A 14,082-nucleotide genomic window follows, 5' to 3' on the forward strand; every position below is an offset into this window, starting at 1 on the left:
CATTAGTATGACTTAGGTTTTCTACCATGTCTAGGGGATGCAAAGGACAATTTGTTCCAGCATCTACAGTATACAAGGACACATGCCTGTTTCCAAGGAAACAGCATAGAATATCCTATTTGTCAATGCATAAGAATTTGAAATGCAGGTCTCGCAGAGGATGATGCAGGAAAGTAAGCAGTGTCCTTTGTTAAATCACACCACATGTCCTACTTCTGTATCTAGGGTGGTTACATTTGCTATTCTTAGGAAAGTGAATATACGAGACATCCTATAGCTACCCTCTCTGTGCACAAAATTAACAATCTAAATGTGCTCAGATGGAAGACATCAAAATGCTATGTAATTAACATTGCTTGTAGTATATCCTATATAAGAGCAGGGTTTATATGCAGACATAAAGAAAAGATATATTCAACTAAAGCCCAATGTGATGATGATCAGTATGGGTTAATAATGTCGATTCCACCAAATGTATGCATTTAAACATGCAGAGTGTAATCCATTTCTGTTGCAATGCTGTAGTTATTAGTGGCCCGAAGCATATGAGAGATGGAATGTCAGAAGTAATAACAGAGTGGAGGGTCTATGTCCCAAATGGCACCCTATTCCCTGTAGTACACTATATGGTGCCCTGGTCAAAAACCATGCACTGGTGCACTATAGGGGTCCTGTTCAAAAGTAGTGCACTAAATAGGGAATAGTGTAATCTGCGATGCACACACCCCATGACATTGGCGCTGCTCTAAGGCCAGTGATGGTGAAAATAAGGGGAGAACACCAGGCAAGGGAGAACAGTGTAACAACAGTAATAGAATTATGCAAAATTGGGAAACTAACCATAATCTTATGGATCCCTTGTCATGTTTCAGTTTGAGTAGGTCTACACAGTTAATAAGAAAAGAGATGAGAGTGTATCATGTGAATCATTTGGACAACACGCTTGTTTCAGTCAAATTTAGTCATTGGCACTGCTGTGAGTGAGATAGGTAGATGAGGGCTGCAACTTTTCTAGTGAGAAAATTCCTCTATGATCAATTCATCAAAAGGTGTAATGTTTGTCTTCTATGGAATTTGTCTTTGGAAAGCTCAAGTACTGCACATATGCAGGATTTAGCTTCTTTACTTTCATTGTCGAACTTTATTCTCCTTATAGGAAAGCTCTGCATTGCTACAGTGTAGCAGAACTGTGAGGACAGCTCTAGTATCCTATTACGGTTAGTCACTAGTCAGTAACATTTTACATGAAAGAAATTGACAAGTTTCCGCCTATAAGATCACATGACATGATTGTAACATCTCTATGGTTTTTCACAACTGTCCATCACCTGAACACACAGGTGGACCAACACAACAGGGGTCAGCAGTTCAGTTCCTCAATATTTTTTTTGAGACTAGCTGGACTGGAATATATCTGAAGAAGACTAGTTTGGAATCCAAAAGTATTGTTAAAACAAGCACAAATGTAGGCTAATACTGATCTGAATTCAGACGGGATCGCTCCGGTAACATTACGCAGTGACACCGGGAAGTCAGTTTGCGAAAGATCAGAATCGGGAGAAGAAAAAATAAAGTTCACACGCAAGGCAAAGCCAGGCAAGCTCTACGATGGCGTCCAGCGGTAACGCTGTTTCCAGTCCTATGGTGATATTGGCTCCAAAAACCAAAACCAAAAAGAAACATTTTGTGCAGCAAAAGGTGAAGGTCTTTCGTGCCAGTGGCCCAGTTTTGAGCGTTTTTATGTGGGGTGTAAATCATTCGGTGAGTATTAAACGTTTTCAATGTTAGTATTTCTAGCTTACCTAACTAGCTATCTAACGTTACAGTAGCTAGATAATTTTTACATTCAGTTAGCTGTCTAACCTAGCTGTCAGTGTAGCTAACTGACTAACTTATGCGCATTCAGTAGAAATGTAACATTAACGAAACAAACCGTTCCGATAAGTTAACTAAGTTAATGTCTGGTTGATTGCTAAACGCGTTGGCTAGAGTTGTTTATGTCATTAACACTAGCAGCAAGCTAACTAACCAACTTGCTGCTGGCTACTAGCTAACTATCAGCTGACACTGAAGTGTTCGCGTCATGGACTGTGTGTTGTATGGGCTTTGCTGATAGAAAAGTTAGCCAGTGTGGTCCTTAATGACCGGGCTATAGGGCAGGCTGTCATAAAAATAATTTTCATCTTGTTTGCTATCTATTAACTGCATGTTTAACCCTCATGATGATCCCATGTTTAATCCTCATGATATGTGTTCTCCCATGATGAAAGCCTAGTAACGTTAGCTAATGGGAGTACCGTACTTATTTATGTTTGTCTGCAGATTAATGACCTAAACCAAGTGCCTATTCCTGTCATGCTGCTGCCTGATGACTTCAGAGCAAACACTAAGATCAAAGTCAACAATCACCTCTTCAACAAGTAATGTTTACTTACTCTTGTCAATACTGTTTCTCTCATATGTGTGTAAATTTATATATATGCAATTAGCCTATGTCACTAAATTAGTTACATATTCTCATCTTTCACCTATGGCAAGAAGTAAGAAATTATTTTGGTATGTTACACCGGGAAGGAATGGTAAGAAAGAGAGTAAACACTGCAAGTCGTTGAGAATTTGTTCAACATTCCCTTGCAGAGAGAATCTACCAGGACATTTTAAGTTTAAAGAATACTGTCCCCAAGTGTTCCGCAATCTTCGGGAGCGCTTCGGAATTGAGGATCTCGACTACCAGGTATGAGTGTTGCTATGTTTGATACAACTTTGGAAACTCCCACTAGCCCATACCTTCACCCATCCAATGCTTTTAGATTTGTGAGAAGTAGTGAACCAGTGCAGACTTCAGAAGAAAGGAGATGTTATTGGGACACACCGATGGACAAGGCGAATGACTATTAAAACAATAAATATGAAGTTTATCATCATGCAGTTGATTTTTAAGCACACCTGTTTTCTCTCTCATCCCTGTAGGTGTCGTTGACCCGCAGCCCTCCTGTTAGAGGTGGGGACACCCAGGGGGAGGGGATCCTCCTGACCTCCTACGACCGCACACTGGTCATAAAGCAGATCTCTAGTGAGGACGTGGCAGACATGCACGGCATCCTGTCTGAATACCACCAGGTAATGTAATGACACCCAGGCTGTGGGCAGCTGAATTAACCTCTATTCGAAGCCTGTGGATGTGTCCCAAATGGCATCATATTCCCATTTATAGTTTGCTACTTCGGTGAAGTTTTGCAATGCTTTACTGGGTCAAATGAACAGTGCATTTGATAAACAAAAACTTTGGTTGGATGCGTCAAACGCATTACAATATCGTGGGCTTCCTTGAATTGCAAATTAGCATCTTATACTTTGTCTCATGGTCTGGTCTGTACTCTGGTGATACTGTAGTATGTTATGGTAATAGGGTGTTATGACTGTTCTTCCATGCCTCTTGTTTTGCACGACTAGGCGAGGAGAGACAATATTTGGAGATGAATTGGTCAGTATGCTTTTTCACATCAGTTTAGCAGCTATTCTAATTGAACTTGGCATTAATCAATTCGGGCTAAAGAGAGGGAAAATATTTTGGCATACATTTCATTTGAAAGCCTTGGACTCGCCATTCCATTTACCAGATGTGAATTTCTGGTTAGCAGAGGAGCGAGTTGCCTTGCTCGTGTTCAAAATTGTGTCTTGGATTAAGCCATCCTTGTCCATAATCGTATTCATTATACTTTTTTTTAAAGGCTAAACTGATCCTACATCAGCACTCTGACCTTGAGGCCCTGGTTATTTAAACAGCCGTATTAGGCTAGAGTGTATGTGCATGCGTGGGTCATTTGTGACTGAATGAACAGATTATTATTATTATCATCGGAGCAGCAGAGCTCTTGAGTCTGCAGTGCCACTGCAATTTTTTATTTTTACGTCTGTATTTTTGGATCCCAAATGGCCCATCGGGCTCTGGTCAAAAGCAGACCTGCCAACCTGAACACATTTTGCGTACCATGCACGCATTTCGAGGTCAAAGTATGCTGGTACAAAAAACGACCCTAAAATACGCAAAAATAGGCCTCTAGTTGGCACATTTTGTCTTTTTTGACTCAACCGTCTGAAGTTGGAGTTGAGCTAATCCGAGGATTTGGGTGAGGACAAATTATCTCTACCGCATTGTCAGTTGGTAAATTCAGAGCATTTCGCTCTCGGAGCGTTCAGAGCGCACACTGGATGCTCTGGCCAAGGAGTAGGGTTGATCCGAGCGTTCTGACCTCACAACAGCAGTCAAGCACCCGAGCTAACTGGCTAATGTTGGCTAGCTTGCAGGCTACTTCCAGACACAAATGAGAGCACACCTCACTCTGGCCATTTTACTCGCCCTTGCAGAGCTGGTTTGGCTGTGTTCATGTTATCCAGAACGTTGGAGATTGCAACTGTGCTGCTGGCAACAATTTCACGCCGCTTTTTTTGCAAAAGTTTACCGACACCGGCCGTATTCAACGGGTGTTGAGCGTTCGTAAATTCATCAGTTATTCTGCGCTCTGGCAGTCAGATGAGAGTGCTCTGAAATCGGAGTAGATGGCCAGAGTGAATTTACGAACGCACCCAAAGCAAGAACACTTTCTGGCCTTGTTGGATTAGCTCAGGCACGGAGATCTGTAACAAGCTCCTATAGGCCTAGTTCAGTTGTTTCATATTCTAAATAGCCTACAGTAAACTAGACTACTACATTGCATCCAGTAATTGAATTATTCAAAATGTTCTCCACAAACTAAATTAAGCCAGTTTAAATGTTCACTGGTATCCACATAAAGATGGCTATTAATTAGAATAATCATTATCCCCTAAATTTAACCTTGAGTGTCAATAGCTAGGTTTCCATCCAATTGGGGACAGATCTTCCTGGAAATATTCTATAATCCGCATGAAGAAAATGTTAATGTGCCGAATTCAAATCTAAAGTACAATGTGTTTTCATTCGGATTTTCAACTCTGAAAGTTTTGTCACAAAAACTGTTGCGTTGAATAGAAATGTGCCTATTCTGGTCTTGGTACGTGGGTTCTAGCCAACAGTTTGCAGATGCACTGCAGGTAGGGTAGTCTACCTGATGAGATTATTACGAATAAGAGTGAGAATATTTTTGGTGGTCAAGCATCGATCATTATGTCACCAGAATAAAACCCTCTATTTATAGGAAAGGAACATCAAGATCACCGTGCACTTTCACCACACTGAGAAGTTCTTCATAACTTATTTGATCTGTAGCCTAATAAACTGCTTGGTTTCCCTAGTCATAGTGGGAGGACCAGACACCATACCATCGCGTTTTCTTCGATATGATGGTTATTATATCAATATTTGCATGTACAGGTGTTTCAACCACTAACAAATTATCTGTCAGCATATAAAATTGTACCAAAACAACATGTTTTCATCACAGCTGTCATGATTTCTTTTATATACGGTATGACCTTACTTGCATGAAAACTTGGGATGGAAATGTGGTTAATGAGACCACCTCAGTTTAATTTAGGATCAAACACAAGACTTCTGTGTTGGCTACATTGTTTGATATACACTGAACAAAAATATAAACGCAACATGTAAAGTGTTGGTCCAATGTTTCATGAGCTGAAATAAAAGATCCCAGAAATATTCCATATGCACAAAAATGTTATTTCTCTAAAATCCTTGTTAGTGACCATTTCTCCTTTGCCAAGATAATCCTTCCACCTGGCAAGGTTGGCATTTCAAGAAGCTGGTTAAACAGCAGGATCATTACGTTGCAGTTGTAAATGAGAACTTGTTCTCAACTGGCCTACCTGGTTAAATAAAATAAAATTGCACAGGTGCACCTTGTGCTGGGGACAATAAAAGGCCACTCTATAATGTGTAGATTTGTCACACAACGCAATGCCACAGATGTCTCAAGTTTTGAGAAAGTGCAATTGGCATGCTGACTGCTGGAATGTCCACTAGAGCTGTTGCCAGAGAATTTAATGTTAATTTCTCTACCATAAGCTGCTTCCAACATTGTTTTAGAGAATTTGGCAGTACATCCAACTGGCTTCACAACTGCAGACCACGTGTATGGTGTCTTGTGGGCAAGCGGTTTGCTGATATCAACGTTGTGAACAGCGTGTGCATGGTGGGGTTATGGTATGGACAGGCATAAGCTACGGTCAACGAACATAATAGCATTTTATTGATGGCAATTTGGATGCACAGCGATACCATGACGAGATCCTGAGGCCCATTGTCACGCCATTCATTAAACATTACCTCATGTTTTAGCATGGTAATGCACAACCCCATGTCGCAAGGATCTGTACACACTTCCTGGAAGCTGAACATGTCCCAGTTTTTCCATGGCCTGCATACCCACCAGACATGTCACACATTTAGCATGTTTGGATGCTCTGGATCTATGTGTACGACAGCGTGTTCCAGTTCTCGCCCAATATTGAACAACTTCGCACAGCCGTTGAAGTGGAGTGGGACAACATTCCAAGGGCCGCAATCAACATTCTGATCAACTCCATGCGAAGGAGATGTCGTGCTGCATGAGGCAAATGATCACACCAGATGCTGACTGGTTTTCTGATCCACGCCCCTACTTTCTTTTTTTAAAGGTATCTGTGACCAACAGATGCGTATGTGTATTCCCAGTCATGTGAAATCCATAGATTAGGGCCTAATGCATGTATTTTAAGTGACTGATTTCCTCATATGAACTGTAACTCAGTAAAATCTTTGAGATTGTTTCATGTTGCATTTTATATTTTTGTTCAGTATAATTTAAGACTAGGTTTCAGGAAATGGCAGTCACAGGTTTTTCAAAAATGCTAAATGCTCCAAGTTCCTGAGGGGGAAGTTGATTGACACCCTCAGGACCTCCTCCCTACCAAACCTTAGGCCTACATCTGCACTACCTTGTCAGAAAATCCTAAGGAGAGCCCTGATTGTACATTTACATGTATTTCTAGTGAGTTACTGAAGAGCCGCCAATAATTACAAAGTACCCATAAGTCTATAACCTACCATTTATACTGAGCCAGTCTTCTGCCAACATCATTATTAGGCAAAAAAAATGCCATTTGCCTATGATTTGAGCAGTGTGGGTGTGGCATGCTCGCTGTTGTGGGCTCTGCAGAGCAGGGGGTGCCGCTACCTCATTGAATTGGTACTCATTCTTCAAGGTTGTTAGGTCAGCAAAAGTAGTGCACTATATAGGGAAAGTAGGGTGCCATTTGGGACTTGGCTTATGTGTTCTGGGGGCGTTGTTTACCTTGCATCCCATCCACATTGCCACTGTGCTCACTTTGGCTCCATGCAGACCGCAAAGAATAGAAGCGGAGAATATAAATAGTACAGTAGTCTCTTCAAAGCATCATATCTTTTGTTAGCATTCTGCTAGCTACATTGTGTTCCAGTCAGGAGACTCTGAATGAGGTCAGTTTAAAGTGTGTCCCTTTTTTAATAGATCAGTCTGCGTGGGGACACATTTGTAACCTGGATAGAGACGGAGAAAGAGGGACAGGACGTAAGACAGGGAGATGGAGAGCGCAGTTTGGTTGAAAAACAGTATGAAAAACATTTCAATTTAATCTTCAACCAGGGGTGAAAGGAGTCATGTGAATGCATAATGAATGTACTTTGGACAGTACTGGTGTGTGTTTTTTGACCACGGCCCTATGGGTGCCATTTCAGACACAACCATAGTCTATTTGCCGTTCATTCTTTCCTGTCTTCTCCCTGGCTGCAGCACATAGTGAAGTGCCACGGCAGCACTCTGCTGCCCCAGTTCCTGGGGATGTACCGCGTGGGTGTGGAGAATGAGGAGACCTACCTGATCGTCATGAGGAACATGTTCAGTCACAGACTGGTGGTGCACAGGAAGTACGACCTTAAGGTGAGAGGGAGAGACTCACGCAAAAACACACACACACACACACAGTACAATGTCAAGGTGAGAGAGACACACACACACCTAGATATACACAAACTTCCAGGTTTTCCAGAATTCTTGATTGGGGATTTTTGCTTATTCCCTTCTTATTCCGGCAATCTTCCAACCGGGATTTCTGGGAAACCTGGGCATTTAGGTAAAGTTACCCTAGACTCACCTGTTGTATAATTCTTGTTTCATTAGCCACTTCATGATTTCCATTCAGAGGTCATATAATCCCTGACCTTGCCTATTAACCTCTTATCTTATTGATACTCAGGGCTCTCTGGTGTCTCGTGAAGCAAGTGACAAAGAGCGGGTAAGGAGACTAAGAATGTGTATCTCACCCAACCATACACTACCGTTCAAAAGTTTGGGGTCACTTAGAAATGTCCTTGTTTTTGAAAGAAAAGCAAATTTTTCTGTCCATTAAAATAACATCAAATTTATCAGAAATACCATATAGACATTGTTAATGTTGTAAATTACTATTGTAGCTGGAAACGGCTGATTTGTAATGGAATATCTACATAGGTCTACAGAGGCCCATTATCAGCAACCATCACTCCTGTGTTCCAATGGCACGTTGTGTTAGCTAATCCAAGTTTATCATTTTTAAATACTAATTGATCATTAGAAAACCCTTTTGCAATTACGTTAGCACAGCTGAAAACTGTTGTTCTGATTTAAAGAAGCAATAAAACTGGCCTTTTAGACTAGTTGAGTATCTGGAGCATCAGCATTTGTGGGTTTGATTACAGGTACAAAATGGGCAGAAACAAAGAACTTTCTTCTGAAACTTGTCAGTCTATTCTTGTTCTGAGAAATGAAGGCTATTCCATGAGAAATTGCCAAGAAACTGAAGATCTGGTACAACGCTGTGTACTATTCCCTTCACAGAACAGGTCAAACAGGCACTAACCAGAATAGAAAGAGGAGTGGGAGGCCCCGGTGCACAACTGAGCAACAGCATAAGTACATTAGAGTGTCTAAGAGGCGACTCCGGGATGCTGGCCTTCTAGGCAGAGTTACAAAGAAAAATCCGTATCTCAGACTGGCCAATTAAAATAAAAGATTAAGATGGGCAAAAGAACACAGATACTGGACAGAGGAACTCTGCCTTAATAAAGGCCAGCATCCCGGAGTTGCCTCTTCACTGTTGACGTTGAGACTGGTGTTTTGCGGGTACTATTTAATGAAGCTGCCAGTTGAGGACTTGTGAGGCGTCTGTTTCTCAAACTAGGCACTCTAATGTACTTTTCTTCTTGCTCAGTTGTGCACCGGGGCCTCCCACTCTTTCTATTCTGGTTAGAGCCAGTTTGCGCTGTTCTGTGAAGGGAGCTAATGATCAATTAGCCTTTTTTTAAATTATAAACTTGGATTAGCTAACACAACGTGCCATTGGAACACAGGAGTGATGGTTGCTGATAATGGGCTTCTGTAAGCCTATGTAGATATTCCATAAAAAATCTGCCGTTTCCAGCTGCAATAGTCATTTACGACATTAACAATGTCTACACTGTATTTCGGATCAACTTGATATTTTAATGGACAGAAAATGTGATTTTCTTTCAAAAACAAGGACATTTCTAACTGACCCCAATCTTTTGAACGGTAGTGTACATGTGAAAATTGCCTTTCTTATTACAGTACATTTTCTAAATTCATGTCATTACTTTCTTTGGAAAATTCACATGCGTCTGTTTCAATGTTTCATAACTGTCCCTCAGGTGAAAGAGCTCCCCACCTACAAGGACATGGATTTCAGAAACAACATGCAGAAGGTGTATGTGAACGAGGAGCAGAAGGAGAAGGTCATGGAGAAACTCAACAGAGATGTGGAGGTAAGGTGACCTCCACAGAACTCGAAGGGGAACTAGAACTATAATTTGTGTTTTGATGTTTTCAGTTCTAGAACCTGCCTTCCTATTCTATTTTAAGAATCTACCACAAGGTGGTAGTAGAAACATTGTTTGTTACCATGATATCATCATCTCCATCCATAGTAATCGTTTGGTGTGTGTCCTGTAGTTTCTGGTCAAGCTAAAGATCATGGACTACAGCCTGCTGTTGGGTATTCACGATGTGGGTCGGGCTGAGAGGGAGGAGGAGGAAGGAGAGGAGCCCTCCAATGAGGAAGAGGGGGAGCCTGAGAACGGCCTGACGCAGGCCCCTAACGTGGGGTCCTACGGTACGTCTCCTGAGGGCATCGCTGGCTACATGGCCTCCTGCAAGCCCCTGGAGCCCGGGGAATTTGACCCCTACGTGGATGTGTACGCCATGAGGAGTGCCCCTGGTGAGTTCCAGGCAAAGTTGTGAAATTACACGGTTGGGGTCTCCATTTTACCTACTGAATTGAATTAATTTATGATCTTACTCCTGTCATGGATTTACAGCTCCACTGCAATTTGGGTAATTTGTGTTTTTGAGCAGTGACTATTTTGCATCTCTTTCTGTTTCCCCCCTCAGGAGCCCCTCAGAGGGAGGTGTACTTCATGGGTCTGATAGACGTTCTGACACAGTACGACACCAAGAAGAAAGCTGCTCACGCAGCCAAAACTGTCAAGCATGGGGTGAGTGAAAAGGGAGAAGGAAGGGGGGTTAGTTAGGGTCTGTCCTATTAGATATCATTTAGATTCAGAATGCTAGGAATATATTGAGAAATGAGCTTTCATTCCACCTTATGATATTAGATGCAATGTAATTATCATTGCATACTGTGTCCATTTCTGCTTTTCTAACGTCATTCTCTGTTCATAAATAATTGAAAGTTACCTAATCCCAATTGTCTTCTTTACCCTTGTTTTTCAATGTTGGGTTGATCTAATCTGAGATTAGTATCTCGTATTAGATACCTTATTTGTTCAAATTCAACTGTAAAATTAGCATTTCATTGATACTTTTCATTCCTAATATGAGATGTTCAGTCTGACGTTATCCCTTCTCTATGCCTCTACAGGCTGGTGCTGAAATCTCCACTGTCCACCCAGAACAGTATGCCAAGCGATTTCGTGATTTCATCTCCAACATCTTTGCATAGCAGGACGTTATAACCACCACTGCTACAACCAAACCTTTCCCATTTAGATTTGAAGCTTTTCTTTTACTTTTGTTCTGCTATACATTTATATCATGAAACATTGCCCCAAAAAATGTACACACACAGATTATTTTAGTCTGATCTCACACCAGACTCTTTCCATTGTTGTAATGTATTACTGACTGATATTTATGAGAAGAATGTGATAAGCACTCTGACTTTGGAGCCAAGGGTACTTAGGCTAATACTGCTGCTTGTGTCCTAGAGATGTTACACTGAAAAGGATTGATTAGACTTAATGGGACAACCTGAGATTGATACATTGACTGCTTTCTTGTTGTTTGAATCCCTGATTGACCCTTTAACCCAGTCAGTTGAAATCCTGGGTCGTGTCCATTTTAAGCACCAGACAGGAGAAAAGGTTTGAAACAGGAAGCTACAACACTACCAATGACTAGATACTAACTACCTGAACTTGTCCAATAAGAAATCATTGCTATTTTAGTGCTACTGAACACGACCCTGGATTGGTCCGATCTACTGAGTGAGAATGCTAATATAACTGGACATGGGAACATATCAGTGTAGTGAAACCTACAGTAAATATCAGAGCACTTTGTTTCAAAGGGAAAGCCTTGTGGGATTTGACATGAACATCCCTCATCATCATCTCACTTTGGATCATATGGAGTCTGTGTTTCCTCTAGAATTTCAGCAGTGGGGGCAAGGGTAGCTGGGGTGACGGGACATTCTAGCTGTTCCCATAGACTTCTAGTCATTGAGCCAATGACTTATCTATTTAAAAGCGCGTCTGCAGAAATTATATATAAATGTTGCAGCGGTGGTTCCCCGCTGCCGAATGAATATAGGGGAAACATTGAGCATTTTGCTATCAATATTGGGCTTGGGACCAGAACCCATTGTTGGACTGACTAAATGTTCTTTTGAACATATTGATTGCTGCACATTTTTTTTGCGCATCAAACAGCATTTTTAAAATAAGCACTTCTCAAGAATGATGGGGAATAAAAGTAGCTTGAGTGCCAGTCTGTCTGTGCTATCATACCAACTGCCTTTCACACATTGTCATGGCAAACATGTTTTGTCTTGACAATGACAGCAATGGAGTTGGCAAGAGCACAAACCGATCTGGGAACAGACTAGAATTAAAGATCAGTAGAGATTGATGGTCTGTGCTTGGTCAAATTTGACTACTACTATTAGATAATCCATTGAAGAACCAGCTTGGTATTATGTGTTACTCGTAGAATATAGCACTACATTTCAGTTGCTTTATGCAATTCGATAGCCTTAAATGTGTGATGTCGAGTTTTCTAGTATAGAAGTTGAATACACTGTTATGGCTGAATAGGTACAGTAGGAATATGTGATGCCTTGTGACCATTGTGATTGCACAGCCTATATTTTTGCTAATCAGCTTTTGGACCAAAATATATTTTACAAAAGATTTTCTGAAATGTTTCGGAATATTTTTCTATATATTTTACATGAAAATGTAGACCTTGTCTAGACAAATCTCTCCTCATCTTCCTGTAGTGTTAGATACATAAAATCACAGAGTTCAGGCGACCAGGTCGGCTCAATGAAAACAGCTAACCAAGATGGAGGAAAGAGATTTCCTCTCTTGGGGAATTTATCCATACATGCATTACGTATGATGTGTGAATAGAGTGCCATTTGGGATGGGGACATGGAGAAGTTCAACTTTCCTGTTTACGGTCAGGATGAAACTCTGCTAGTTTGGTTGGTACCTGTACATCGGGGTTATTAATTCCTAGTGCATGTCAGCTGATAGGGCTGTGAGTTTGGTTAGGGGTACAGTTGATAGGGCTGTGTGTTTGGTTAGGGGTACAGTTGATAGGGCTGTGTGTTTGGTTAGGGGTACAGTTGATAGGGCTGTGCGTTTGTTAGGGGTACAGTTGATAGGGCTGTGCGTTTGGTTAGGGGTACAGTTGATAGGGCTGTGCGTTTGGTTAGGGGTACAGTTGATAGGGCTGTGCGTTTGGTTAGGGGTACAGTTGGTATGGCTGTGCGTTTGGTTAGGGGTACAGTTGATAGGGCTGTGCGTTTGGTTAGGGGTACAGTTGATAGGGCTGTGCGTTTGGTTAGGGGTACAGTTGATAGGGCTGTGTGTTTGGTTAGGGGTAGCGTTGATAGGGCTGTGCGTTTGGTTAGGGGTACAGTTGGTATGGCTGTGCGTTTGGTTAGGGGTACAGTTGGTATGGCTGTGCGTTTGGTTAGGGGTACAGTTGGTATGGCTGTGCGTTTGGTTAGGGGTACAGTTGATAGGGCTGTGCGTTTGGTTAGGGGTACAGTTGATAGGGCTGTGCGTTTGGTTAGGGGTAGCGTTGATAGGGCTGTGCGTTTGGTTAGGGGTACAGTTGGTAGGGCTGTGCGTTTGGTTAGGGGTACAGTTGGTAGGGCTGTGCGTTTGGTTAGGGGTACAGTTGGTAGAGCTGTGCGTTTGGTTTGGGGTACAGTTGGTAGGGCTGTGCGTTTGGTTAGGGGTACAGTTGGTAGGGCTGTGCGTTTGGTTAGGGGTACAGTTGGTAGGGCTGTGCGTTTGGTTAGGGGTACAGTTGGTAGGGCTGTGCGTTTGGTTAGTGGTACAGTTGATAGGGCTGTGTGTTTGGTTAGGGGTACAGTTGGTAGGGCTGTGCGTTTGGTTAGGGGTACAGTTGGTAGGGCTGTGCGTTTGGTTAGGGGTACAGTTGGTAGGGCTGTGCGTTTGGTTAGGGGTACAGTTGGTAGGGCTGTGCGTTTGGTTAGGGGTACAGTTGGTAGGGCTGTGCGTTTGGTTAGGGGTACAGTTGGTAGGGCTGTGCGTTTGGTTAGGGGTACAGTTGGTAGGGCTGTGCGTTTGGTTAGGGTCATTTGAGTTTTTATGCTGGCTAGAGATAACAGGCAGGGCCCAACAGACTGGAGGAGGTCAAGGACAGGTTTATCCCCTCTTTCCAGAAGCCATAATTCTGCTGACAGACCTCTTCCTGTTGCTTTAGAAAAAGAGAGGAATTGACTACTCTTAACAAAGGGAAGCAAGCAGGATGGACAGAGAGAGAAAAGATCACCCAAAAGCTGAGAAATGCTGAC

At 42.1% G+C, this 14,082-nt stretch overlaps 1 protein-coding gene across 1 annotated transcript; it reads left to right on the forward strand.

The window, feature by feature from the left end:
- The first annotated feature begins 1,362 nt into the window (after positions 1 to 1,362).
- pip4k2ca (phosphatidylinositol-5-phosphate 4-kinase, type II, gamma a) lies at positions 1,363 to 12,439 on the forward strand. Its single transcript, XM_039010561.1, has 10 exons — positions 1,363 to 1,761; positions 2,323 to 2,420; positions 2,638 to 2,734; positions 2,971 to 3,120; positions 7,749 to 7,895; positions 8,212 to 8,250; positions 9,662 to 9,775; positions 9,963 to 10,227; positions 10,401 to 10,504; positions 10,891 to 12,439. The coding sequence occupies exons 1-10, from the start codon at positions 1,609 to 1,611 to the stop codon at positions 10,969 to 10,971; spliced, it is 1,248 nt and encodes a 415-aa protein (XP_038866489.1). The 5' UTR covers positions 1,363 to 1,608; the 3' UTR covers positions 10,972 to 12,439.
- The last annotated feature ends 1,643 nt before the right edge of the window (positions 12,440 to 14,082 follow it).

Source organism: Salvelinus namaycush, chromosome 16, assembly GCF_016432855.1.
Source record: "Salvelinus namaycush isolate Seneca chromosome 16, SaNama_1.0, whole genome shotgun sequence".
In the NCBI taxonomy this organism is placed as follows: domain Eukaryota; kingdom Metazoa; phylum Chordata; class Actinopteri; order Salmoniformes; family Salmonidae; genus Salvelinus; species Salvelinus namaycush.